The sequence below is a fragment of the Salvelinus alpinus genome, chromosome 5, assembly GCF_045679555.1.
Source record: "Salvelinus alpinus chromosome 5, SLU_Salpinus.1, whole genome shotgun sequence".
NCBI lineage: Eukaryota > Metazoa > Chordata > Actinopteri > Salmoniformes > Salmonidae > Salvelinus > Salvelinus alpinus.
In genome coordinates, this window is record NC_092090.1 from 20,879,738 (window position 1) to 20,905,857 (window position 26,120).

Below are 26,120 nucleotides of genomic sequence, written 5' to 3' on the forward strand. Positions count from 1 at the left end.
GGTACACAATTAGAATTCAAAGAGGTCCAGCGACTAACATTTTCTCCCCCCAAAGGTCCAAAGTATTAAAATGTCTAACGTGCGTTATGATTTGGTGGCATATGTAGTTCTTATAGCTGTATAGCTAATCAACAAAGTACTACATTTCAATAACATTTCAACAATATTTATTGCACATTTTCAATGCAGACACATTAAACATGAGGTAAAATAAATATGCAGCCAAATCATACATAAAAGTAGGCCTATCACAAGTGTTCTCATTTCAAGCAAAACAAGGCCGCATCTTCACACAAAAATAACAAAAGTGCCTGTTTCTGAAAAAAATGCTTTGATTTTTGAACACATAAGAAACCACAGGTTTCCTATTCTCTCACACTTCACTTCTCCATCTCTCTTCTTTAGTGAGAGAAATGGGCTGTTTCTTGCCCTGCCAGTAATTTGAACCTTGGCTGGAATGGAGTCTGTGCCATTCTCATGCACATATGTAGGTGCTCATTGGTGAGTCTAGAATGGTACTTATTCTGAATACATCATTCATAGTGGAGAAATAAGACTCACAACTGTACATGGAGCCAAACATGGTCAAATTTGTCTGCCCACTCCTCTTTGAAAGCTTGATTTTCTGCATCAACTTTCCTGACTTTTGCGCACGCCATTCTATAATTTCTCCTCTCGTTCCGCTTTTGCTTCTCTCGTTGTCTCTCTCTCTCTGACAACATCAGTCTCCTAACATGCATTGTAAACATTCGCTTACATTGGCTGAGTTTCGTGAAGTGATTTAAATAACGCACGTGAGTGGACAACACACAGTAGTATGGGGCGCTCTCTGGGACCTTCCCAGCTGCGCTGAGCCAGTGCAGTATGTGTACATTGAAAAAAAGTGTTGCTTCATCATTATTTAATTTAACAATTATTTATGAGAAATGTGTCGAGGTCCAGATAAAACCTTCTCTCGGTCCGGACCCGGACCAAGGTCCGCCAATTGTGCATCTCTGCTATAGGGCATAGGGTCCTGTTTGGGAGGAACACAGAGTAAGCTTACAAAGCATACTTCTATGTCTATCGAAGAATATAGTATAAGCATTGGATGTTCTCCTTATTAGTCTAGGGCCGTAGAAACATCCACCTAAAAGGTTTCACCAGTTACTATATCACCATTTGAAGTAACTGGTGAAACATTTTTGGTCAATGTTTCTACGGCCAAATTTCAACCCCACATAATTGAATGTCTTTCTACATGTCAATGAAGAAAGCATTACTGCGTGTCAAGTTCAAAGTTGAAGTATATTTTATTGCTCCTATTCGTCACTTGCACTTATGGTAGCCTTTTCAAAAGCTTTAGAACAGGTAGTGATCATGTTAAAATAACCAACAGAACATATTAACTACAACAATATTCTCAGTAATGGTTACGTAAACTGAACACTGGGTATTATTCTAATGAGCTCCGCCCCCAAACAAGGCCAGCCTGGATGGACTAAATATGGGCCAATCATAGGTATATTTTCGGGGCTGGTCCGGACTTGATTTGGCCCAGAAATGGTTGCGTGTTGATTGGTCTAGATCTAGTCTGCCCGGACCGGTGTGGTGATACTGACGGTTCATTAGTACTGATGGATTATACGGCTACGTGGAGAATGAACGTGGAAAGAGCTGTCATGTATGAACCATGAGAAGGAATACCAACAAGAGGTATCACTTTTCCATGCTCAATATTATAAAGTCATATTATTTATCAGTCTGATTTTAATTAAAGAATCAACTATTAAAATGCAAATCGCCCACCTCCTTTTTATTTGGTGAAGCAACTAAACCGAAATCAAATCAATGTTGGCAGTTCAAAATACAATTCTATTAGTCAAACATCGGCCTACTTGGTGGAACTTGTTGATACTCAGTAGTCTACTGCTAAGTTCTTGATCAGTGATGATTTGTATCATAGTTTTCTGATATGATATTTGAGAAAAGAGGCAAATAAATATGATCCTCTTTGATATTCTTATTGCCTATTTAGGAAATATTTGATATTATGCACAAAACAAACAAGTGTCAACTTTCACATGCAGGCTACACTGTTCTACAATATTAGTGTATAGCAAATATAGGTTGGTCTAACTCCGCTCAGAGAATCAACTTCTCAGGTGTCATCTAATAGGCCTTTAGCAATTCAACATGGGTTTTCATCAAAAGCTAGTTACAGTGGGCTTAGTGCATGCAAAGTCTGGCCAAAGAGTGTTCTTTTCAGATACGCTGTACCCCTTTAGTGATCGAACCTACAAGTTCTACGCTCTGTTAACTGAGCCAAACAGTCACGTACATGTACTTATTTGGAAACAACTATTTGAAAATAGTTTGAAAATAGTATTTATAGGAAATTGTTAGAAAACAATTGCTTATACTTAAATTAGAAGTAGTTGATTCCGCCACATTATTTGAAAATACTCAAATACACAGAAAATAAGTATTGATTTAATATACATGCATTTGAACCCTGGTCTGACTGCCCCACACCTTCATATAGGTTCCACATTAAAAATAACTCAGAACACCCGTCTCTCTATCAGCTAGGCAGGTCATTAGATCACCTAGGAAACCAAGTACTATCCCTTGGGCCCTGGACCGGCATAAAAAAAATGTTTCTTAAATGTCATACTATCAAATAATCAAAGGCAACAATCCATGTGCCCCAAACAATATATTTGGAGTATTGTTGTCCAGAAACTATATATTTAGTGTTGATGTACAAAAAGGATATATTTAGAGTGTTCTTGTTCAGAAACAATATATTTAGCTTGTTGTTTTACAGAAACAATATATTTAGCTTGTTGTTTTACAGAAACAATATATTTAGAGTGTTGCACAGAAACAATATATTTAGTGTTGTTGTACAAAGGGTTAAACCATCAGATACTCTTCAATATAGGGGGAGATAGACAGATAGCCTATAATTAATATAAATTCTGCACTCTGTTAACAACTTGACCTAGCTCCCAAACAGCCACTGGTGTGGTTAACTAAATGCCTGGGTAGTTTTGAGCAGTGACAGGGAAACAGCAGCAGTGATGGGAAACAGCTGCAGTGATGGGGAAACAGTAGCACTGAGGGGAAACAGTGGCACTGAGGGGAAACAACAGCAGTAATGGGGAAACAGTAGCAGTAAGTGGAAACAGCAGCAGTGATGGGGAAACAGCAGCAGTGATGGGGAAACAGTAGCACTGAGGGGAAACAGCAGCAGTAATGGGGAAACAGTAGCAGTAAGGGGAAACAGCAGCAGTGATGGGGAAACAGTAGCAGTGATGGGAAACAGCAGCAGTGATGGGGAAACAGCAGCAGTGATGGGAAACAGCAGCAGTGATGGGGAAACAGCAGTAGTGATGGGAAACAGTAGCAGTGATGGGAAACAGCAGCAGTGATGGGAAACAGCAGCAGTGATGGGAAACAGTAGCAGTGATGGGACACAGCAGCAGTGATGGGAAACAGCAGCACTGAGGGGAAACAGCAGCAGTGAGGGGAAACAGCAGCAGTGATGGGAAACAGTAGTAGTGAGGGGAAACAGCAACAGTGATGGGAAACAGCAGCAGTGATGGGGAAACAGCAGCAGTGATGGGAAACAGTAGTAGTGATGGGGAAACAGTAGCAGTGATGGGAAACAGCAGCAGTGATGGGAAACAGTAGCAGTGATGGGGAAACAGCAGCAGTGATGGGAAACAGCAGCAGTGATGGGGAAACAGTAGCAGTGATGGGAAACAGCAGCAGTGATGGGAAACAGTAGCAGTGATGGGGAAACAGCAGCAGTGATGGGAAACAGTAGCAGTGATGGGAAACAGCAGCAGTGATGGGGAAACAGTAGCAGTGATGGGGAAACAGCAGCAGTGATGGGGAAACAGTAGCAGTGATGGGGAAACAGTAGCAGTGATGGGAAACAGTAACAGTGATGGGAAACAGTAGCAGTGATGGGGAAACAGTAGCAGTGATGGGAAACAGCATCAGTGATGGGAAACAGTAGCAGTGATGGGAAACAGTAGCAGTGGTGGGAAACAGTAGCAGTGATGGGAAACAGTGGCAGTGATGGGAAACAGTAACAGTGATGGGAAACAGTAGCAGTGATGGGGAAACAGTAGCAGTGATGGGAAACAGCAGCAGTGATGGGAAACAGTAGCAGTGATGGGAAACAGTAGCAGTGGTGGGAAACAGTAGCAGTGATGGGAAACAGTGGCAGTGATGGGAAACAGTAGCAGTGATGGGAAACAGTAACAGTGATGGGAAACAGTAGCAGTGATGGGGAAACAGTAGCAGTGATGGGAAACAGCAGCAGTGATGGGAAACAGTAGCAGTGATGGGAAACAGTAGCAGTGGTGGGAAACAGTAGCAGTGATGGGAAACAGTGGCAGTGATGGGAAACAGTAGCAGTGATGGGAAACAGTAGCAGTGATGGGAAACAGTAGCAGTGATGGGAAACAGTAGCAGTGATGGGAAACAGTAGCAGTGATGGGAAACAGCAGCAGTGATGGGAAACAGTAGCAGTGATGGGAAACAGCAGTAGTGATGGGAAACAGTAGCAGTGATGGGAAACAGTAGCAGTGATGGGAAACAGCAGCAGTGATGGGGAAACAGTAGCAGTGATGGGGAAACAGCAGCAGTGATGGGGAAACAGTAGCAGTGATGGGGAAACAGTAGCAGTGATGGGAAACAGTAACAGTGATGGGAAACAGTAGCAGTGATGGGGAAACAGTAGCAGTGATGGGAAACAGCATCAGTGATGGGAAACAGTAGCAGTGATGGGAAACAGTAGCAGTGGTGGGAAACAGTAGCAGTGATGGGAAACAGTGGCAGTGATGGGAAACAGTAACAGTGATGGGAAACAGTAGCAGTGATGGGGAAACAGTAGCAGTGATGGGAAACAGCAGCAGTGATGGGAAACAGTAGCAGTGATGGAAAACAGTAGCAGTGGTGGGAAACAGTAGCAGTGATGGGAAACAGTGGCAGTGATGGGAAACAGTAGCAGTGATGGGAAACAGTAGCAGTGATGGGAAACAGTAGCAGTGATGGGAAACAGTAGCAGTGATGGGAAACAGTAGCAGTGGTGGGAAACAGTAGCAGTGGTGGGAAACAGTAGCAGTGATGGGAAACAGTGGCAGTGATGGGAAACAGTAGCAGTGATGGGAAACAGTAGCAGTGATGGGAAACAGTAGCAGTGATGGGAAACAGTAGCAGTGATGGGAAACAGCAGCAGTGATGGGAAACAGTAGCAGTGATGGGAAACAGTAGCAGTGATGGGAAACAGCAGCAGTGATGGGAAACAGTAGCAGTGATGGGAAACAGTAGCAGTGATGGGAAACAGCAGCAGTGGGACACGTGGCGTTTCTCCACCAGCACATGAGCAACAGTTATTCTGGTCAGGTCAAGACTTCTTAGCCCTTTGGTCGTTCACCAGAAGCCAGCTGTTTCTCCTCAATATGCTTGACTCCTTTGTGTGTGTTGGCAAGTAAACAATACTGGATGCAAAAATATGTGATAACTGTTGGTCGTTCTGTCAACAGGCGCAGGCTGCTAAACGTTATGGAAATCTGAAAGCTGTCAAATCTTGGGGAATCCATGATGAGAGGAAATTACTGTAAGAGGGTGAGATTAGTTCATGGGCAAGGACAGTATTGAATGGACTGATGCACACATACGAACGAATACACAAACATACATGCACATACACAATCCTCAGGGTACAAGTGAAGTAGGGCAAGAGGACAAAATACAAGGCTAATAGGAGGATAACCCCAGTCGAAAACAGCAGAGCACATTTTCTCCTCAAGGAGCAATGTGCTGATAGTGAATACAACATACAAATCCTCTTCCAGTGAACTTCATGCTCCCAATGTTAGGCAACTCAGGGTCTGTGATTGTTGAAAGCTAAGATGGGCTGCATCCTAAATAGCACCTTCATCTCTATATAGTGCACTTCTTTGTGTACTAAATGGGGAATAGGTTGCCATTTTTTAGACAGACATGGTGATTTACCATAGGAGAATACACAGCCACATTCCCAGCACAAAGGGTCAGTGAGGTCCAAATCTGGAGGTCGTTGTGCCTAACTGGATTTTATGCCAAAATCTCCTGTTGACATCATTGCATTATTTATGCAAAAGTCTGAGGGCTCTATTTGAACAAATCTCGTACAATGGGAAATCTTAGCGCAGAGTTATGGGCGCAGTAGCTGGTGGTGGCGTGAAAGGGTTGAGTTTTGATGAATAAACAAGTTGTAGGTGTGTCAAGGCATTTATTTTATTGTGGCGAAGTAATTACAATATAGCAATTAAACACTGGAATGGTAGATGTGCAGAAGATGAATGTGCAAGTAGAGATACTGGGGTGCAAAGGAGCAAGATAAGTAAATACATACAGTATGGGGATGAGGTAGGTAGATAGATGGGCTGTTTACAGATGGGCTATGTAAAGGTGCAGTGATCTGTGAGCTGCTCTGACAGCTGGTGCTTAAAGCTAGTGAGGGAGATATGAGTCTCCAGCTTCAGAGATTTTTGCAGTTCGTTCCAGTCATTGGCAGCAGAGAACTGGAAGGAAAGACGACCAAAGGAGGAATTGGCTTTGGGGGTGACCAATGAGATATACCTGCTGGAATGCGTGCTACGGATGGGTGCTGCTATGGTGACCAGTGAGCTGAGATAAGGCGGGGCTTTACCTAGCAGAGACTTGTAGATAACCTGTAGCCAGTGGGTTTGGCGACGAGTATGAAGAGAGGGCCAACCAACGAGAGCGTACAGGTCCCAATGGTGGGTTGTGTATGGGGCTTTGGTGACAAAACGGATGGCACTGTGATAGACTGCATCCAGTTTGTTGAGTAGAGTGTTGGTGGCTATTTTATAGATGACATCACCGAAGTCGAGGATCGGTAGGATGGTCAGTTTTACGAGGGTATGTTTGGCAGCATGAGTGAAGGATGCTTTGTTGCGATATAGGAAGCTGATTCTAGATTTTATTTTGGATTGGAGATGCTTAATGTGAGTCTGGAAGGATAGTTTACAGTCTAACCAGACACCTAGGTATTTGTAGTTGTCCACGTATTCTAAGTCAGAGCCGTCCAGAGTAGTGATGCTGGACGGGCGAGCAGGTGCGGGCAGTGATCGGTTGAAAAGCATGCATTTAGTTTTACTTGCGTTTAAGAGCAGTTGGAGGCCACGGAAGGAGTGTTGTATGGCATTGAAGCTCGTCTGGAGGTTAGTTAACACAGTGTCCAAAGAAGGGCCAGAAGTATACAGAATGGTGTTGTCTGCGTAGAGGTGGATCAGAGAATCACCAGCAGCAAGAGTGACATCATTGATGTATACAGAGAAGAGAGTCGGCCCGAGAATTTAACCCTGTGGCACCCCCATAGAGACTGCCAGAGGTCCGGACAACAGGCCCTCCGATTTGACACACTGAACTCTATCAGAGAAGTAGTTGGTAAACCAGGCAAGGCAATCATTTGAGAAACCAAGGCTGTCGAGTCTGCCGATAAGAATGTGGTGATTGACAGAGTCGAAAGCCTTGGCCAGGTCGATGAATATGGCAGCACAGTAATGTCTCTTATCAATGGCGGTTATGATGACATTTAGGACCTTGAGCGTAGCTGAGGTGCACCCGTGACCAGCTCTGAAACCAGATTGCATAGCGGAGAAGGTACGGTGGGATTCGAAATGGTCGGTAATCTGTTTGTTAACTTGGCTTTCGAAGATCTTAGAAAGACAGGGTAGGATAGATATAGGTCTGTAGCAGTTTGGGTCTAGAGTGACACCCCCTTTGAAGAAGGGGATGACCGCGGCAGCTTTCCAATCTTTGGGAATCTTAGACGATACGAAAGAGAGGTTGAACACGCTAGTAAATATTTTTTTTGAATGGGGCATGCTTATTTAAGATGGTGAGGAATGCACTTTTAAAGAATAGCCAGGCATCATCTACTGACGGGATGAGGTCAATGTCATTCCAGGATACCCCGGCCAGGTCGATTAGAAAGGCCTGCTCGCAGAAGTGTTTTAGGGAGCGTTTGACAGTGATGAGGGGTGGTCGTTTGGTCGCAGACCCATTACGGATGCAGGCAATGAGGCAGTGATCGCTGAGATCTTGATTGAAAACAGCAGAGGTGTATTTGGAGGGCGAGTTAGTTAGGATGACATCTATGAGGGTGCCCGTGTTTACAGATTTGGAGTTGTACCTGGTAGGTTCATTGATAATTTGAGTGAGATTGAGGGCATCAAGCTTAGATTGTAGGATGGCCGGGGTGTTAAAAGCATGTCCCAGTTTAGGTCACCTAGTAGCACGAGCTCAGAAGATAGATGGGGGGCAATCAATTCACATATGGTATCGAGGGCACAGCTGGGGGCAGAGGGAGGTCTATAGCAAGCGGCAACAGTGAGAGACTTGTTTCTGGAAAGGTGAATTTTTAAAAGTAGAAGCTCGAATTGTTTGGGTACAGACTTGGATAGTAATACAGAACTCTGCAGGCTATCTTTGCAGTAGATTGCAACACCGCTTCCTTTGGCAGTTCTATCTTGGCGGAAAATGTTATAGTTAGCGATGTAGATTTCAGGAGTTTTGGTGGTTTTCCTAAGCCAGGATTCAGACACGGCTCAGACATCCGGGTTGGCAGAGTGTGCTAAAGCAGTGAGTAAAACAAACTTAGGCATGACCCCTCACTGGCCAATCAGAAAATGGTCCATGATTAACTATATGGTTGCTTCAAGTAGTGTATTTACAGTATTTTATGTATTGAGTTTTCATCAACTCCAATTTGAATGTTAGTCCATATAAGCCTAGTTTGTTAAATGGCCTACAGAAACAAAATAACAAGATGCATGAAGGCCTATCCCGTCTTTTCTAAACATGTTGAACATATTTTCAGTCAACATAGTAAGAAGCCTAATTGCATGAAAATATATTGTTAAACATAGCATTTGCACTGATATAGGGGCCTACTGTGAAATTGCATTGTCTGCCATGTCTCAGCCATGGACATACCAGATGTTGTCATAAGCAAGATTTACATTTACATTTACATTTAAGTCATTTAGCAGACGCTCTTATCCAGAGCGACTTACAAATAGGTGCATTCACCTTATGATATCCAGTGGAACAACCACTTTACAATAGTGCATCTAACTCTTTTAAGGGGGGGGGGGGGGGGGGGTTAGAAGGATTACTTTATCCTATCCTAGGTATTCCTTAAAGAGGTGGGGTTTCAGGTGTCTCCGGAAGGTGGTGATTGACTCCGCTGACCTGGCGTCGTGAGGGAGTTTGTTCCACCATTGGGGTGCCAGAGCAGCGAACAGTTTTGACTGGGCTGAGCGGGAACTGTACTTCCTCAGAGGTAGGGAGGCGAGCAGGCCAGAGGTGGATGAACGCAGTGCCCTTGTTTGGGTGTAGGGCCTGATCAGAGCCTGAAGGTACGGAGGTGCCGTTCCCCTCACAGCTCCGTAGGCAAGCACCATGGTCTTGTAGCGGATGCGAGCTTCAACTGGAAGCCAGTGGAGAGAGCGGAGGAGCGGGGTGACGTGAGAGAACTTTGGAAGGTTGAACACCAGACGGGCTGCGGCGTTCTGGATGAGTTGTAGGGGTTTAATGGCACAGGCAGGGAGCCCAGCCAACAGCGAGTTGCAGTAATCCAGACGGGAGATGACAAGTGCCTGGATTAGGACCTGCGCCGCTTCCTGTGTGAGGCAGGGTCGTACTCTGCGAATGTTGTAGAGCATGAACCTACAGGAACGGGTCACCGCCTTGATGTTAGTTGAGAACGACAGGGTGTTGTCCAGGATCACGCCAAGGTTCTTAGCATTCTGGGAGGAGGACACAATGGAGTTGTCAACCGTGATGGCGAGATCATGGAACGGGCAGTCCTTCCCCGGGAGGAAGAGCAGCTCCGTCTTGCCGAGGTTCAGCTTGAGGTGGTGATCCGTCATCCACACTGATATGTCTGCCAGACATGCAGAGATGCGATTCGCCACCTGGTTATCAGAAGGGGGAAAGGAGAAGATTAATTGTGTGTCATCTGCATAGCAATGATAGGAGAGACCATGTGAGGATATGACAGAGCCAAGTGACTTGGTGTATAGCGAGAATAGGAGAGGGCCTAGAACAGAGCCCTGGGGGACACCAGTGGTGAGAGCACGTGGTGCGGAGACAGATTCTCGCCACGCCACCTGGTAGGAGCGACCTGTCAGGTAGGACGCAATCCAAGCGTGGGCCGCGCCGGAGATGCCCAACTCGGAGAGGGTGGAGAGGAGGATCTGATGGTTCACAGTATCAAAGGCAGCCGATAGGTCTAGAAGGATGAGAGCAGAGGAGAGAGAGTTAGCTTTAGCAGTGCGGAGCGCCTCCGTGACACAGAGAAGAGCAGTCTCAGTTGAATGACTAGTCTTGAAACCTGACTGATTTGGATCAAGAAGGTCATTCTGAGAGAGATAGCAGGAGAGCTGGCCAAGGACGGCACGTTCAAGAGTTTTGGAGAGAAAAGAAAGAAGGAATACTGGTCTGTAGTTGTTGACATCGGAGGGATCGAGTGTAGGTTTTTTCAGAAGGGGTGCAACTCTCGCTCTCTTGAAGACGGAAGGGACGTAGCCAGCGGTCAAGGATGAGTTGATGAGCGAGGTGAGGTAAGGGAGAAGGTCTCCGGAAATGGTCTGGAGAAGAGAGGAGGGGATAGGGTCAAGCGGGCAGGTTGTTGGGCGGCCGGCCGTCACAAGACGCGAGATTTCATCTGGAGAGAGAGGGGAGAAAGAGGTCAAAGCACAGGGTAGGGCAGTGTGAGCAGAACCAGCGGTGTCGTTTGACTTAGCAAACGAGGATCGGATGTCGTCGACCTTCTTTTCAAAATGGTTGACGAAGTCATCCGCAGAGAGGGAGGAGGGGGGAGGAGGGGGAGGAAGATTAAATTCACTCTTGATAAGGCTTAAAAAGTTAGTGAATAATTCTAATCAAATTCGAATCAAAACCAAACAACTTGTTTTAAATAGGATATGTGTGTAACGGCAGCCTTCATCCTCTTCACGAGAAGAGAGGGTGTAACAGGGATCGGACCAACACGCAGCGTAGCCAGTGCTCAACGTGTTTAATAAAACGAAACAGTGAACACTTACAACGATACAAAATAACAAAATGTTGTATATATACACAAGTATATATTTTTAAACCTGCATATTTAGTTAATATTGCCTGCTAACATGAATTTCTTTTAACTACGGAAATTGTGTCACTTCTCTTGCATTCTGTGCAACAGAGTCAGGGTGTATGCAGCAGTTTGGGCCGCCTGGCTCGTTGCGAACTGTGAAGACTATTTTCTTCCTAAGGAAGACAGCCAACTTCGCCAAATGGGGGATGATTTAACAAAAGCACATTTGCGAAAAAAGCATAATTGTTGCACGAATGTACCTAACCATAAACATCAATGGCTTTCTTAAAATCAATACACAGAAGTATATATTTTTAAACTTGCATATTTAGTTCAAAGAAATTCATGTTAGCAGGCAATATTAATCTAGGGAAATTGTGTCACTTCTCTTGTATTCATTGCACGCAGAGTCAGGGTATATGCAACAGTTTGGGCCGCCTGGCCCAAATTATGACATAACATTGAAGGTTGTGCAATGTAACAGGAATATTTAGACTTATGGATGCCACCCGTTTGATAAAATACGGAACGGTTCTGTATTTCACTGAAAGAATAAACGTTTTATTTTCAAAATGATAGTTTCCGGATTTGACCATATTAATGACCTAGGGCTCGTATTTCTGTGTGTTATTATGTTATAATTAAGTCTATGATTTGATATTTGATAGAGCAGTCTGACTGATCAGTGGTAGGCAGCAGCAGGCTCGTAAGCATTCATTCAAGCAGCACTTTTGTGCGTTTTGTCAGGTTTTGGCCAGGACTGTTCAGGTTTTGGTCACTAGATGTCCCCATTGCGCCTTTTTTGTACCTTTTGTTTTTTCCTTGCTCTAATTATTGTTTGCACCTGTGTGTCGTTCCCTTGTTAGTATTTAAACCCTGTGTGTTCCTCAGTTCTTTGCTCAGTGTTTGTATGTTAGCACCCAGCCCCAGCCTTGTTGTGAACATATATTTCTCTTATTGGATTTTCCAGAGGTTCTCTGGTTTAGTGCTTGTGTATTTTTGAGTAGTCTTTTGAGGTTTGTTTTTCCCTGCTGTTTTTTACCACTTTGTGGAGTTTCTTTGTATTTTGGAGGATATCCATTTTGTGCCTCTTGGCTTTATTTTTGGACGTGGTGGATTTATATTCTTTGCTTGAAGATCTTGTCCTTTTATTAAACCACCATCTCTAGTACTGCTGAGTCTACCTCATCTTCTGGGTTCTGCCGACTATTAGTGACTGTTTCTCTCACCGGGTCCTGACAGAAACACTGAGCCATTAAAATGAACCCAGAGGCAGCCAGTACCCAGGACTTTTTTCCCATGCTGTCCCACCACGAGGGGACTGTCCAACGTCACGAAGCTGCTCTGGTTCAGCAAGAGGCCTTACTGGCTGGACATTCTCAACTTCTGTCGGAGATGCTGACTTCCATAAAGCAGATTTCTGATCAACTTTCCCCTGCAACCGCTTCTGCTCCAGTTCATCAGATTCAAGTGCCCGTGGCAGTTAACCCCCTGGCTGAACCTCGTCTGCCGCCTCCCCAACGGTTCTCAGGTGATCCGAGTGTTTGTAAGGGAGCGATGCTGTCTATATTGCGGCAAACCGGGCCATTTCCTCTCCACGTGTCCCGGGCTCCAGGGAAAACGCACTCTCCCGTGCAGGCCTGGGAGGACTGTAACAGGAAACATAACCTCCTCCCATCCATCCAACTCCCGCCTGCTTATTCCAGTTACCCTTTCCTGGGACAACCACGAGCTTCTCCTTCAAGCCTTGGTAGACTCTGGAGCCGCAGGTAACTTCATGGATGGTGTTTGGGCGAAGGAGAATGGCGTTCCCTCTGAACCTCTTAGTGACCCCATAAGGGTTACTACGTTGGATGGAAGCCCTTTGGGATCTGGACTTGTCACTCGTTTCACTACCCCCTTGCGACTTTCAGTTTCCCAACACCAGGAAGTGATGAACTTTCATCTGACCTCGTGTTCCGAGTTCCCTCTCGTCCTTGGATACCCCTGGCTTCACAGCCATAACCCTCACATCGACTGGTCTGTGGGCAGTATCAAGCAGTGGGGTCCTACGTGCCAAGCCACTTGTATCTTCCCTAGTTCCCCGAGTTCCCCTCCCGAGTCTCTAGAATCCATCGACCTGTCCCGAGTTCCCGAGTGTTACCATGACCTCAAACCGGTATTTAGCAAACAGAGGGCCACCAAACTACCACCCCATAGACCTTACGATTGCCCCATCGACCTGTTTCCGGGCACCTGCCCCCCCAGGGGTCGGATCTTTTCCCTATCTCCTCCCGAACGAGCTGCTATGGATACCTACATCAAGGACGCTCTGGCAGCAGGCCTCATGCGTTCATCCACCTCGCCGGCGGGAGCAGGGTTTTTCTTTGTGGCCAAAAAAGACGGTGGATTACGTCCTTGCATTGACTACCGGGGACTTAATGCCATAACCGTCCGTAACCGCCACCCGCTACCCCTTATGGCCACAGCCTTTGAGCTGCTCCAGGAAGCAGTGGTCTTCACTAAGCTTGACCTACGGAACGCATACCATCTTGTGCGGATCAAACCCGGTGACGAGTGGAAGACCGCTTTCAACACTCCTACTGGTCACTACGAATACTTGGTGATGCCCTTCGGCCTGACCAACGCCCCGGCTGTGTTCCAAGCGCTCATAAACGATGTGCTTAGGGATATGCTTAACATTTTCGTGTTTGTTTACTTGGATGACATCCTCATCTTTTCGAGCTCCCTTCAAGAAAACACTAAGCATGTCAGACAAGTGCTCAAACGCCTCCTAGACAGCCATTTGTACGTTAAGCCGGAAAAGTGTGAATTCCATTCCTCTCGAGTACAATTCCTGGGATTTGTAGTGGAACCCAGTCGAGTCCAGATGGACCCCAAGAAGGTAGGGGCGGTAGCGGATTGGCCCACCCCCAAGTCCGTTAAGGAAGTTCAGCGTTTCCTGGGCTTCACTAACTTTTACCGCAAGTTCATCAAGAACTTCAGCTCGGTGGCAGCCCCTCTCTCAGCTGTAACCAAGGGTGGCAACACAAGGTTTCTGTGGGGAAGAGAAGCTGAGACGGCCTTCCAAGGACTCAAGGAGCGCATCCTCTCTGCTCCCATCCTGACACTACCGACGGCGGATGAACCTTTTGTGGTGGAGGTAGACGCATCAGAGGTTGGTGTTGGAGCGGTCCTGTCTCAGAGGGGGGAAGACAAGAGGCTTCATCCTTGCGCCTTCTTCTCTCACCGGCTTACCCCGGCCGAGAGGAATTACGATGTGGGGGATCGTGAACTCCTAGCGGTTAAGATGGCATTGAAGGAATGGAGACACTGGCTCGAGGGGACTTCTCAACCATTTCAAGTGCTTACGGACCACAAAAATCTGGAGTATATCCAGCAGGCGAAGCGGTTGAACTCCAGACAAGCTCGATGGTCTCTTTTCTTCAGCCGATTCCAGTTTATCCTCACCTATAGACCCGGGTCGAAGAATCTCAAACCGGACGCCTTGTCACGAGTCTACTCTCCTGCCATTCGAGAAGATACTGACATGACTGTTCTTCCTGCCGCTAAGATCGTGGCTCCAATCTCGTGGCAAGTTGAGGATACCGTGAGACAAGCTCAAGCCATCGAACCGGGTCCTAAGGGAGGTCCTGCCAATCGGTTGTTTGTTCCCAAGGCAGCAAGATCCCAAGTCCTTCTGTGGGGGCACTCCTCTCGCCTCACCTGTCACCCGGGCGTAGGTCGCACCTTGGAGTTCATTCAGCGTAAGTTCTGGTGGCCCACCATAAGAGAAGACGTTGCCACTTTCGTCAAGGCCTGTCCCGTGTGCTGCCAGGGCAAATCTTCTCACCTCCGCCCTCAAGGACTCCTTCACCCTTTATCTATTCCCCACCGACCCTGGTCCCATATCTCGTTGGACTTTATTACTGGCCTTCCTCCGTCCCATGGTAATACTACTATCCTAGTCATCATCGACAGGTTTTCTAAGGCGGCCAGGTTTGTTCCCTTGACCAAATTACCTTCTGCCAAGGAAACAGCTGAGTTGGTGATTAACCATGTGTTCCGAGTCTTTGGCATTCCGCAAGATATGGTTTCCGACAGAGGTCCCCAGTTCGCCTCAAGGTTTTGGAAGGCCTTCTGCCAACTCATAGGGGCCACGGCCAGTTTATCTTCAGGGTACCATCCGGAGTCCAACGGCCAAACCGAGAGGATGAATCAGGAGCTGGAAACCACCCTCAGATGTATGGTTTCCAACAACCCGTCCACATGGTCATCCTTCATTGTTTGGGCCGAGTACGCGCACAACACCTTGTGCTCCTCCTCCACTGGTATATCCCCGCACGAGTGTCAGTTTGGCTATGCTCCTCTATTGTTCCCGGACCAGGAGGCAGAAGTCAGAGTTCCTTCAGCCTCGAGGTTCATCAGACGCTGTCGGCTTACGTGGAAGAAGGCCCGTCTTAATCTTCTGCGTTCCTCACAGCAGTACCAGCGACAAGCCAACAGACGTCGCCGTCCCGGTCCTACCCTGTACCTCGGCCAGAGAGTATGGCTCTCAACAAAGAACTTACCGCTACGGGTGGAGTCTCGTAAGCTGTCCCAGAGATTCATCGGTCCCTTTAAGATTGCCAGGAGAGTCAATCCCGTTACTTTTCGCCTGCACTTACCCAGATCCCTTAAGATCAATCCAACATTTCACATTTCTTTATTAAAACCTGTTGTTTTTTCTCCCCTTATCCCGGCAGGCAGACCTCCCCCTCCGCCCCGTGTCATCGGAGGCCAGTCGGCTTATACCGTCCACCGGATACTGGATTCCCGCCGGGTGCAGCGGTCCTGGCAGTATCTGGTGGACTGGGAAGGCTACGGTCCCAAGGAGCGCTCCTGGGTTCCTGCCAAGGACATACTGGACCCTGACCTCATTCGTCAGTTCAGGGCCCTCCACCCTGAGAAGGCTGGTGGGAACGTCAGGAGCCGTTCCTAGGAGGGGGATTCTGTCAGGTTTTGGCCAGGACTGTTCAGGTTTTGGTCACTAGATGTCCCCATTGCGCCTTTTTTGTACCTTTTGTTTTTTCCTTGCTCTAATTATTGTTTGCACCTGTGTGTCGTTCCCTTGTTAGTATTTAAACCCTGTGTGTTCCTCAGTTCTTTGCTCAGTGTTTGTATGTTAGCACCCAGCCCCAGCCTTGTTGTGAACATATATTTCTCTTATTGGATTTTCCAGAGGTTCTCTGGTTTAGTGCTTGTGTATTTTTGAGTAGTCTTTTGAGGTTTGTTTTTCCCTGCTGTTTTTTACCACTTTGTGGAGTTTCTTTGTATTTTGGAGGATATCCATTTTGTGCCTCTTGGCTTTATTTTTGGACGTGGTGGATTTATATTCTTTGCTTGAAGATCTTGTCCTTTTATTAAACCACCATCTCTAGTACTGCTGAGTCTGCCTCATCTTCTGGGTTCTGCCGACTATTAGTGACTGTTTCTCTCACCGGGTCCTGACACGTTTGCCAGCAGCTCTTCGCAATGCTTCAAGCATTGCGCTGTTTATGACGTCAAGCCTATCAACTCCCAAGATTAGGCTGGTGTAACCGATGTGAAATGGCTAGCTAGTTAGTGGGGTGCGCGCTAATAGCGTTTCAAACGTCACTCGCTCTGAGACTTGGAGTAGTTGTTCCCCTTGCTCTAAAGGGCCGCGGCTTTTGTGGAGCGATGGGTAACGATGCTTCGAGGCTGGCTGTTGTCGATGTGTCCCTGGTTCGAGCCCAGGTAGGAGCGAGGAGAGGGACGGAAGCTATACTGTTACACTGGCAATACTAAAGTGCCTATAAGAACATCCAATAGTCAAAGGTATATCAAATACAAATGGTATAGAGAGAAATTGTCCTATAATTCCTATAATAACCTCAACCTAAAACTTCTTACCTGGGAATATTGAAGACTCATGTTAAAAGGAACCACCAGCTTTCATATGTTCTCATGTTCTGAGCAAGGAACTTAAACGTTAGCTTTTTTACATGGCACATATTGCACTTTTACTTTCTTCTCCAACACTTTGTTTTTGCATTATTTAAACCAAATTGAACATGTTTCATTATTTATTTGAGGCTAAATTGATTTGATTGATGTATTATATTAAGTTAAAATAAAAGTGTTCATTCAGTATTGTTGTAATTGTCATTATTCTAAATGAATTCATTTTAAAAACTCGTCCGATTAATCGGTATCCGCTTTTTTTGGTCCTCCAATAATCAGTATCGGCGTTGAAAAATCATAATCGTCGACCTCTAGTCATAAATCACATCTCTTGTTCCATGGCACTGTGTGCAAACGTAGGCCTAAATATCTTTTTGCAGTACATTGACATATCTAGAAAAAAAAAGACTAGGCTCCTGTCAATTGTATCATTGCCTATGTGCAATGCACATTCTCAAAAAAATCTGCAGTTGCTATGGCATTATAGGAGGACTGAATAGTTTGGAGGGGTGCGTCTTTGGTAATAGGACACTCTTTGAAATGGATAGTCTACTGAACAAGTGAAATTAAGTATGCAGGTACTTTATATGAATTGTGAATAATGAAAAAGCAATAAATTTAGAGGGCAAAAACCTCCAAAATATTTCAAGGCACTCTCAGTAGAACATTTAAAACCCCTTTATTTATATAGGCTACTTAGGTAATGCCAGGATAAAAAGATGCTCTATGCGAAGCTGCTAAACCAGCCTTGATTAAGGGGAGGGTAGGCTATGCTTGTTTTTTAAAATAAAATTCAACTAAATGGGGTAAACCAATCGGTTTTCTCTGTTTCTAAATACGACATTCACAGGCACAAAAGGCACATCTCTTGCTCCATGGGCACTGTGCATCACTGCTGGGTAGGCTGCACTTCCGCTCTCAAAATCATGTCATTACTAACTACAGTTAAGACTTTTGGTGGGTCTTAAAAATTACCTTTAGCGCTGCATGAAATTGTCACTTTTGTGCTTGTTTTCAAGAACACACTTCAAATATTGCCAAGAGTGTGCAAAGCTGTCATCAAGGCAAAGGGTGGCTACTTCGAAGAATCTGAAATATAAAATATATTTGGATTTGTTTAACACTTTTTTGGTTGCTGCATGATTCCATATGTGTTATTTCATAGTGTTGATGTCTTCACTATTCTACAATGTAGAAAATAGTAAAAAATTAAGAAAAACCCTGGAATGAGTAGGTGTGTCCAAACTTTTGATTAGTATTGCAGATCAGAAAGTACCACAAGAATCATGAAGCCAAATGACCAAATCGCTCTCTATTGGCCTCATGGTTAGAATGTTATTAATATTTTTCATAATTTCATAATTAATCAACATTATTTAAACAACAACAAAAACACTGAAAATCGTGTGTTTCTATGTCAAACAGTTTTGTTATATTTCTGTCTTCTGTGATGCATATAAAGTGTAATATTGGGATGCAAACTCAAAATGGAATACATTTCAGCTCCATATCTGACATGGTACAGGTGTCTCAGGGGTCTTTTGAAGATCATAACCATGTGTGTGTGGTATATACTTTTGTTTCAAAGTAGAATTGTTTAAGAATACTAAGAAACACTCTGTGTGACCCTGATTTAGCCCACTGCAGTAAAATGTTCATTAAAACCTGTCAGAATGACAGGAATACAACAGAAAGGTCCTGTGGTACCGTACCACAAGAATACAAGTAACGTGGTAAATTACCACAAGAGTAAAAAAATGTGGTGATGATGTCTTTTTCTGTGGTAATGTGGTGGTAATCTTGCAGTATTTGACAGAAATCATCAAAGGCAAGCTATTCCTGTGGTACCATACTGCCTGAACAGAATAATCCTCAAAATGTAGCTAATAGCTAACACAATATCATGTTCTGAGTAGGATTAGACAAATTGGACCGTTCAAATCTTAAAACAGCCTCTTTCAGGAGAAATAAGACAGGTACTTTTTTTACAAGTTTATTGTTTTTTTGTATTCATTATACACTTCGTCTGGAGCCCAGGTGTCAAATGTAATTAAGAATATTTCACTTTTAAAAGGCATACTTGACATTAATTCAATAGATCATGGCACATGTATATACATATTTGTGAGTTGCCTCACATCTGTGAGTTGCGTTTTACAGATCAGTTTCACATACAGTGAGGGAAAAAAGTATTTGATCCCCTGCTGATTTTGTACGTTTGCCCACTGACAAAGAAATGATCAGTCTATAATTTTAATGGTAGGTTTATTTGAACAGTGAGAGACAGAATAACAACAAAAATATCCAGAAAAACGCATGTCAAAAATGTTATAAATTGATTTGCATTTTAATGAGGGAAATAAGTATTTGACCCCCTCTCAATCAGAAAGATTTCTGGCTCCCAGGTGTCTTTCATACAGGTAACGAGCTGAGATTAGGAGCACACTCTTAAAGGGAGTGCTCCTAATCTCAGTTTCTTACCTGTATAAAAGACACCTGTCCACAGAAGCAATCAATCAATCAGATTCCAAACTCTCCACCATGGCCAAGACCAAAGAGCTCTCCAAGGATGTCAGGGACAAGATTGTAGATCTACACAAGGCTGGAATGGGCTACAAGACCATTGCCAAGCAGCTTGGTGAGAAGGTGACAACAGTTGGTGCGATTATTCGCAAATGGAAGAAACACAAAAGAACTGTCAATCTCCCTTGGCCTAGGGCTCCATGCAAGATCTCACCTCGTGGAGTTGCAATGATCATGAGAATGGTGACGAATCAGCCCAGAACTACACAGGAGGATCTTGTCAATGATATCAAGGCAGCTGGGACCATAGTCACCAAGAAAACAATTGGTAACACACTACGCCGTGAAGGACTGAAATCCTGCAGCGCCCGCAAGGTCCCCCTGCTCAAGAAAGCACATATACATGCCCGTCTGAAGTTTGCCAATGAACATCTGAATGATTCAGAGGACAACTGGGTGAACGTGTTGTGGTCAGACGAGACCAAAATGGAGTTCTTTGGCATCAACTCAACTTGTCGTGTTTGGAGGAGGAGGAATGCTGCCTATGACCCCAAGAAACCATCCCCACCGTCAAACATGGAGGTGGAAACATTATGCTTTGGGGGTGTTTTTCTGCTAAGGGGACAGGACAACTTCACCGCATCAAAGGGACGATGGACGGGGCCATGTACCGTCAAATCTTGGGTGAAAACCTCCTTCCCTCAGCCAGGGTATTGAAAATGGGTCGTGGATGGGTATTCCAGCATGACAATGACCCAAAACACACGGCCAAGGCAACAAAGGAGTGGCTCAAGAAAAAGCACATTAAGGTCCTGGAGTGGCCTAGCCAGTCTCCAGACCTTAATCCCATAGAAAATCTGTGGAGGGAGCTGAAGGTTCGAGTTGCCAAACGTCAGCCTCGAAACCTTAATGACTTGAAGAAGATCTGCAAAGAGGAGTGGGACAAAATCCCTCCTGAGATGTGTGCAAACCTGGTGGCCAACTACAAGAAACATCTGACCTCTGTGATTGCCAACAAGGGTTTTGCCACCAAGTACTAAGTCATGTTTTGCAGAGGGGTCAAATACTTATTTCCCTCATTAAAATGCAAATCAATTTATAAAATTTTTGACATGCGTTTTTCTGGATTTTTTTGTTGATATTCTGTCTCTCACTGTTCAAATAAACCTACCATTAAAATTACAGACTGATCATTTCAATGTCAGTGGGCAAACGAACAAAATCAGCAGGGGATCAAATACTTTTTTCCCTCACTGTAGATAAAATGCAAAAATTACCATACCATGTGGTACCACTAAATAACCACACCAAAAACATAGAATTACCACATTAAAAAACTAAAACCACACACAACACAGGATTTGTACCACAGCAATAACACAATTGTGTGGTAAAATGGTCCAAAATATACTGTATATACAAAAGTATGTGGACACCCCTTCAAATATGTGAATTTGGCTACTTCAGCCACACCCGTTGCTGATAGTAGTATAAAATCGAGCACACAGCCATGCAATCACCATAGACAAACATTGGCAGTAGAATGGCCTTACTCAAGAGCTCAGTGACTTTCAATGTAGCACCATCTGTTATTGTGTGCTGTTATTGTGAAGTGGAAACATCTAGGAGCAATAATGGCACAGCCACGAAGTGTTAGACTACACAAGTTCACAGAACGGGACTGCTGAAGCGCGTAGCGTGTAAAAATCGTCTGTCCTCGGTTGCAACAATCACTACCGAGTTACAAACTACCTCTGGAAGCAAGGTCAGCACAATAACTGTTTGTCGGGAACTTCATGAAAAGTGTTTCCATGGCAGAGCAGCAGCACACAAGCCTAAGATCACCATGGGCAATGCCATGTTTTTCATCCGCATTCTCTGGAGTGATGAATGACACTTCCCCATCTGATAGTCAGACGGACAAATCTATGTTTGGCGGATGACAGGAGAACGCTTCCCCATCGAACACTTTTGGGATGAATTGGAACACAAGTTATGCCCAATCGCCCAACATCAGTGCCCGACCTCACTAATGCTCTTGTGGCTTGTACCACAGGAATAACGCTCTTGTACCACAGGAATAACCCAGAGTACCACAAGACTACCACAGGAGAAGTACCACAGGAATATTTGACTGTGTGTTAAAATGACCAGGATTACCACAGGACATTTTTGTAAATTGCAATGTCAGACATAGTTGTGGGGTTGTTGTGTGTTTTCTGGGAAGTCAGCATTAGACTGAAAAAGCTCAAACGAACATGATTTCCAGAGAGCATGGTGTAATCAGACACCCTGAAGTGATCAGAATGTTGACACTAAATCCTATTTAAACCATCATGTTAGTAAGAAGGTATGCAAATGTAAAGGGCAAGAGATTAAGTGAAATCACTGCAAGGTGTTTTCAATTAGAGAAGGCATTGTAATGTGCCAAGCTAAATGAAATGATGTTTAAGTCATGCTGGTGAAAACTGAGGCTTAGATTCAATCAGTTCAGCGTTAACCGACAATTGCATAGCATATCATTGTTTTTATTTAGGCGATGTTGGAGGTGTAACTGCGTTACATGCTGACCAGACCGGACACGTCGCGTGCGCGAGCGTCGCAAAATAAATTTAGAAACCCATGTTATTCAATTATTGCACCCACACTGCTTGCGCGCGCCAAGGAGCGTCTGCGACACCAAGGGCTAAAATAGATGTTGTTCCTATTTCTGACGCAGATCGCGCTGCAAGTCCTGCCTCTCCCATCTCCTCATTGGTTTATAGAAGCAGGTACCCACGTGCCATTTCCTCATTGGTTATACCCACGTGGGTGATAGAAAGACAAACTGTTTTGCCGGTAGTCTGGTAATACAATGAAAGTTTAGATGCGATCACCATATAATTTAAACATGAAAAAGCCTGGAAGGAGGAGAGATGACTAGAAACGATTCGGTTGGCCGTTTTATATGTGGATTAATTGTCGGAGTAGAGGACCTTGTGCATTTCAGGTAAAATTACAACTCAAGGTTTATATCCCAGGACAAATTAGCTAGCAACAGCAAGCTAGCTAAACAGGACAAATTAACGTTAGCTAGCAAGTGCAAGCTAACTAGCTAAAATACCATACATGTTTAATCCTTTTCGACCTGTCCCCAAATGAATGTCATTGGTTCAGAGTTTGTTTTGATATTTTAACCTGCGTGTCGTGATCGCGTTTGGTGTGGGGGCAAAATAAATTTATGCACAATGGCGCACGCGCGCAGCCGGTTTGGGCAAGGTGTTAGAGCTGTCAAATCGGTGAGCGACTGCTCATGTGGTCATTGTCACAAAGCCACACCCTTTGGTCATTGTCACGAAGCCACACCCTTTCCACTAGCTTTAGAAGTTCAGAACGAGAAAGTGTGGGCAATATAGAAATTACATTTACATTTAAAATCATTCAAGAAAATAATAAAGATCTATATCAGCCTTATCAAAGTGAAGATTACATCACACATTCCAGTGTTCAACTTGTGCTGCATGGGATTTCTCCTAAAAGACGGTTGGTTGTTTAACAACAAAACCGATGGGTGCGCAACTATTGGGCAACACAGACAGGGTTGGCTTCGACTGTTACATGTAAACTATATTACGTCCACAATGTTTATTAAAAACATAAATCAATTTGCACAATGCGCATTTATTGTCTTTCCCGATACATTACAGTTGTTGGTTAGCTAGCTAGTGAATTTGCCATATCAGCTTAGACATGAGCTCAAACACCTCAAAACAACATGGTATCAATAAACAACGAGCTGAAACGAGCCACCTACGATCCTCACATGGCAGCTTCTTGTCATTGTTGCTAGCTATCTGGTCATCCAGAATCACAAGAACACACAGACTTCTGCCCCATTGAAGCGAGCGCATTGTTTACGTGACGTTGTCAGCTAGCCCGTCTATGCGACTCCGTGTTTCCAAAGGCAATGTCTACGATAGGTATAATACTGGAAGCCACTTGTGGATGTGACAGCTCCAACGCTAGTTCCACCTCCGACATCGGCTAAACACGGTGAATTGATTGAATCTAGGCCTGAGGCTTTAGACACAACTTAACAACGATGTTGACTTCACAAACACCTTGTATTGTTTTGTAATTGGTTTGTACAAATGTGATGATAAGAGTCATATTCAGGTTGAAGCTTTAGTGAGTTTGAAAGCCTGTGTCAAACATTTCTATCCAACAAGATATCATACACAATGAACGTCTTTTATTTCATACATAAAAACAAACGAAACAAACATCAAATACACATTCTAAAATGTACAACAGCATTTGAAATGGTACAGTATACAGGAATTGTACAGTATTCAGTAATAGTCCCATGTAGCTCAGTTGGTAGAGCATGGCTCTTGCAACACCAGGGTTGTGGGTGTGATTCCCACGGGGACCAGGATGAAAATGTATGTACTCACTACTGTAAGTCACTCTGAATAATAGTGTCTGCTAAAATGTAAATACGATTACAGTAATTCATTGTTTTACACATTTTTTATAAAAAAAAACGAAAAACCTTATACAGAATAAACAATTTTTTGTGAGGAAGTTTGTATCTTAAGTATGAAAAAGTTGATCCGGGTCGTATTCCGTAGGGCACACAACAGAAAACAGAAAAGTTCAAGTAGTCCCTTCATGTTTCAGTTTGTCTTATTCCATTTGGTGCCTTATAAATACGATCCCCATTTTGAGTGATGCTGTTTCTTTATCAACCAGCTCATACTATTCAGGTGACCAATTCACTTCCAAAAAAACAGTGGTTCAATCAGAGAGTTATGGACTAACATGTGTAGTCGAAAAAGTACTGTCCTTTACAACAATGCAGCATTAGAATAAAAAATATACATGTTACATAATGTATGTTGTTTTTTAAATAAAAAAGACAACTTTAAAATACTGTATATATCGTATGAAAATCAAGTCTACCCTTTGTGGGGTAAAATTGATGGGAGGAATAGTGTGTGTTCCAGGGTTGGGGTCAATTCCATTTCAATTCAGTGGATTCAGGAATGCATTGAGGAAAATGGAATTGACCCCAACCCTGGTGAAGGCCTATTCATTCTTTCTTTTCATTCAGACACAAACATTAGCTAGTTTGGAAATGAACAGTGGATGAGGAAGTGGTGGGTTCCACGCAGGGTTCCTCTCCAGGTTCTCTACTAGGATTCTCAACCGGTCATCAGACAGGTTCTGCAGCAGAACTGCCGGAACAGCTTCTTCTCACACAGCCGGTTGGACTTTACCATCTCACAAAACACCTCGTCGGCTAGAGAGAGAGAGAGCGAGAGCGAGAGAGCGAGAGAGAGAGAGAGTTCATAGATTATACACACAGCTATGTCCTCTCCCAGTCTTTCCTCCCTTCCCCTATACAAACTTTCTGTGCCAATCCTTTACTACTACACAAACCCCCCCTTTCCCAGTCATCCTCCAAAAATGCCCTCACCTCTTTCTCCATTCTCAGCCCCCTCCCTTCTGCCCTTCTCATACCTTCTCCTTGTCCCCTCCTCTCCTAGATCTCCTTCTCTACTATACCCCATATCCATCAATTCTACCCTTTACGTGCCCTCTCCTCCTTCCTCCTCTTCCCACATCCGTTCTCACTCTGCTATGACCCCTCTACTCTGGTAGAATATTCTTTCTAGTCCGGTGGTGGAATTGGGTCACTGTAGAGTGGGTCACTGTAGAGAATCCCTAGTGCAGAGAGAGAAGCCTGTTAACCACAGAGAGGTCCCCAGACCAATCCTGTTCCCTGTTATACCAAAGCTCCCATGGAGGTGTGAGGCCCTGGTGAGGCCATACAAAGGCACTGTTTACTCATAGCAACATTATGGCTGCTCGGCCAATACTTTCAGTGCGTCCCAATTGGCACTCTATTCACTATGTCGTGCACTACTTTTGACCAGGGCTCATAGCCTTTCCCTCCCTCCCTCCCACCCTTCCTACCTCCCTTATATAGCTCACAGGCTGCTACAGCCATGGGCCCTAGTTGCTCTTTCAAACCCAAATCACATCCCTTCCTCTCACATCCTGCGGCACGCAATTGAGAAACACCCCTGGAGACCTGAGCGAGCGAGCACCCCGCGGGGCACAACAACTGAAAGTAACTAAAACTTACGGTGAGAGAATCTGAACGTGAAATATTTCCTAAAGGCACAAACGTAGGGGTGTTTCTTTAAAAAAATATATTGGGGAACGAGCTACGAGGTTTGCAGAAGGCAGCAGACCTGTGTTCAAATACTATTTGAAATAATATAAAATGCTTTATCTGTGCTTGATTGAGCTTGCCTGGTGTAATCGGCCAATAGAATAGTCCCAAAACTGTAAACACTGACCATCTGGCACTCCGAGCAAGCAAAAGTAAAAGCTGAAAGTTTTTTGGGGAGATTTCTAATTGTATTTGAACCCAAGTCTGGAAAGCAGTGTGTCTATTCCTATATCCAATATCTTGCTGAGTGCATCCAATTGGACGAACTCCGCTCCTGTA

General features: G+C 44.5%; 1 protein-coding gene across 4 annotated transcripts in view; it reads right to left on the reverse strand.

Moving 5' to 3' along the window:
• Window positions 1-23,829: 23,829 nt before the first annotated feature.
• pcsk6 (proprotein convertase subtilisin/kexin type 6) overlaps window positions 23,830-26,120 on the reverse strand; it is an 86,690-nt gene continuing 84,399 nt past the window's right edge. For all 4 annotated transcript variants that reach the window (XR_011674987.1, XM_071400888.1, XM_071400886.1 and 1 more), the window contains one exon: window positions 23,830-24,902. Coding sequence is in view for 3 of the 4 variants with exons in the window: in XM_071400886.1 (XP_071256987.1) it covers window positions 24,805-24,902 (98 nt within the window). In the remaining variant the exon portion in view is untranslated. The remainder of the gene's footprint in view (window positions 24,903-26,120) is intronic.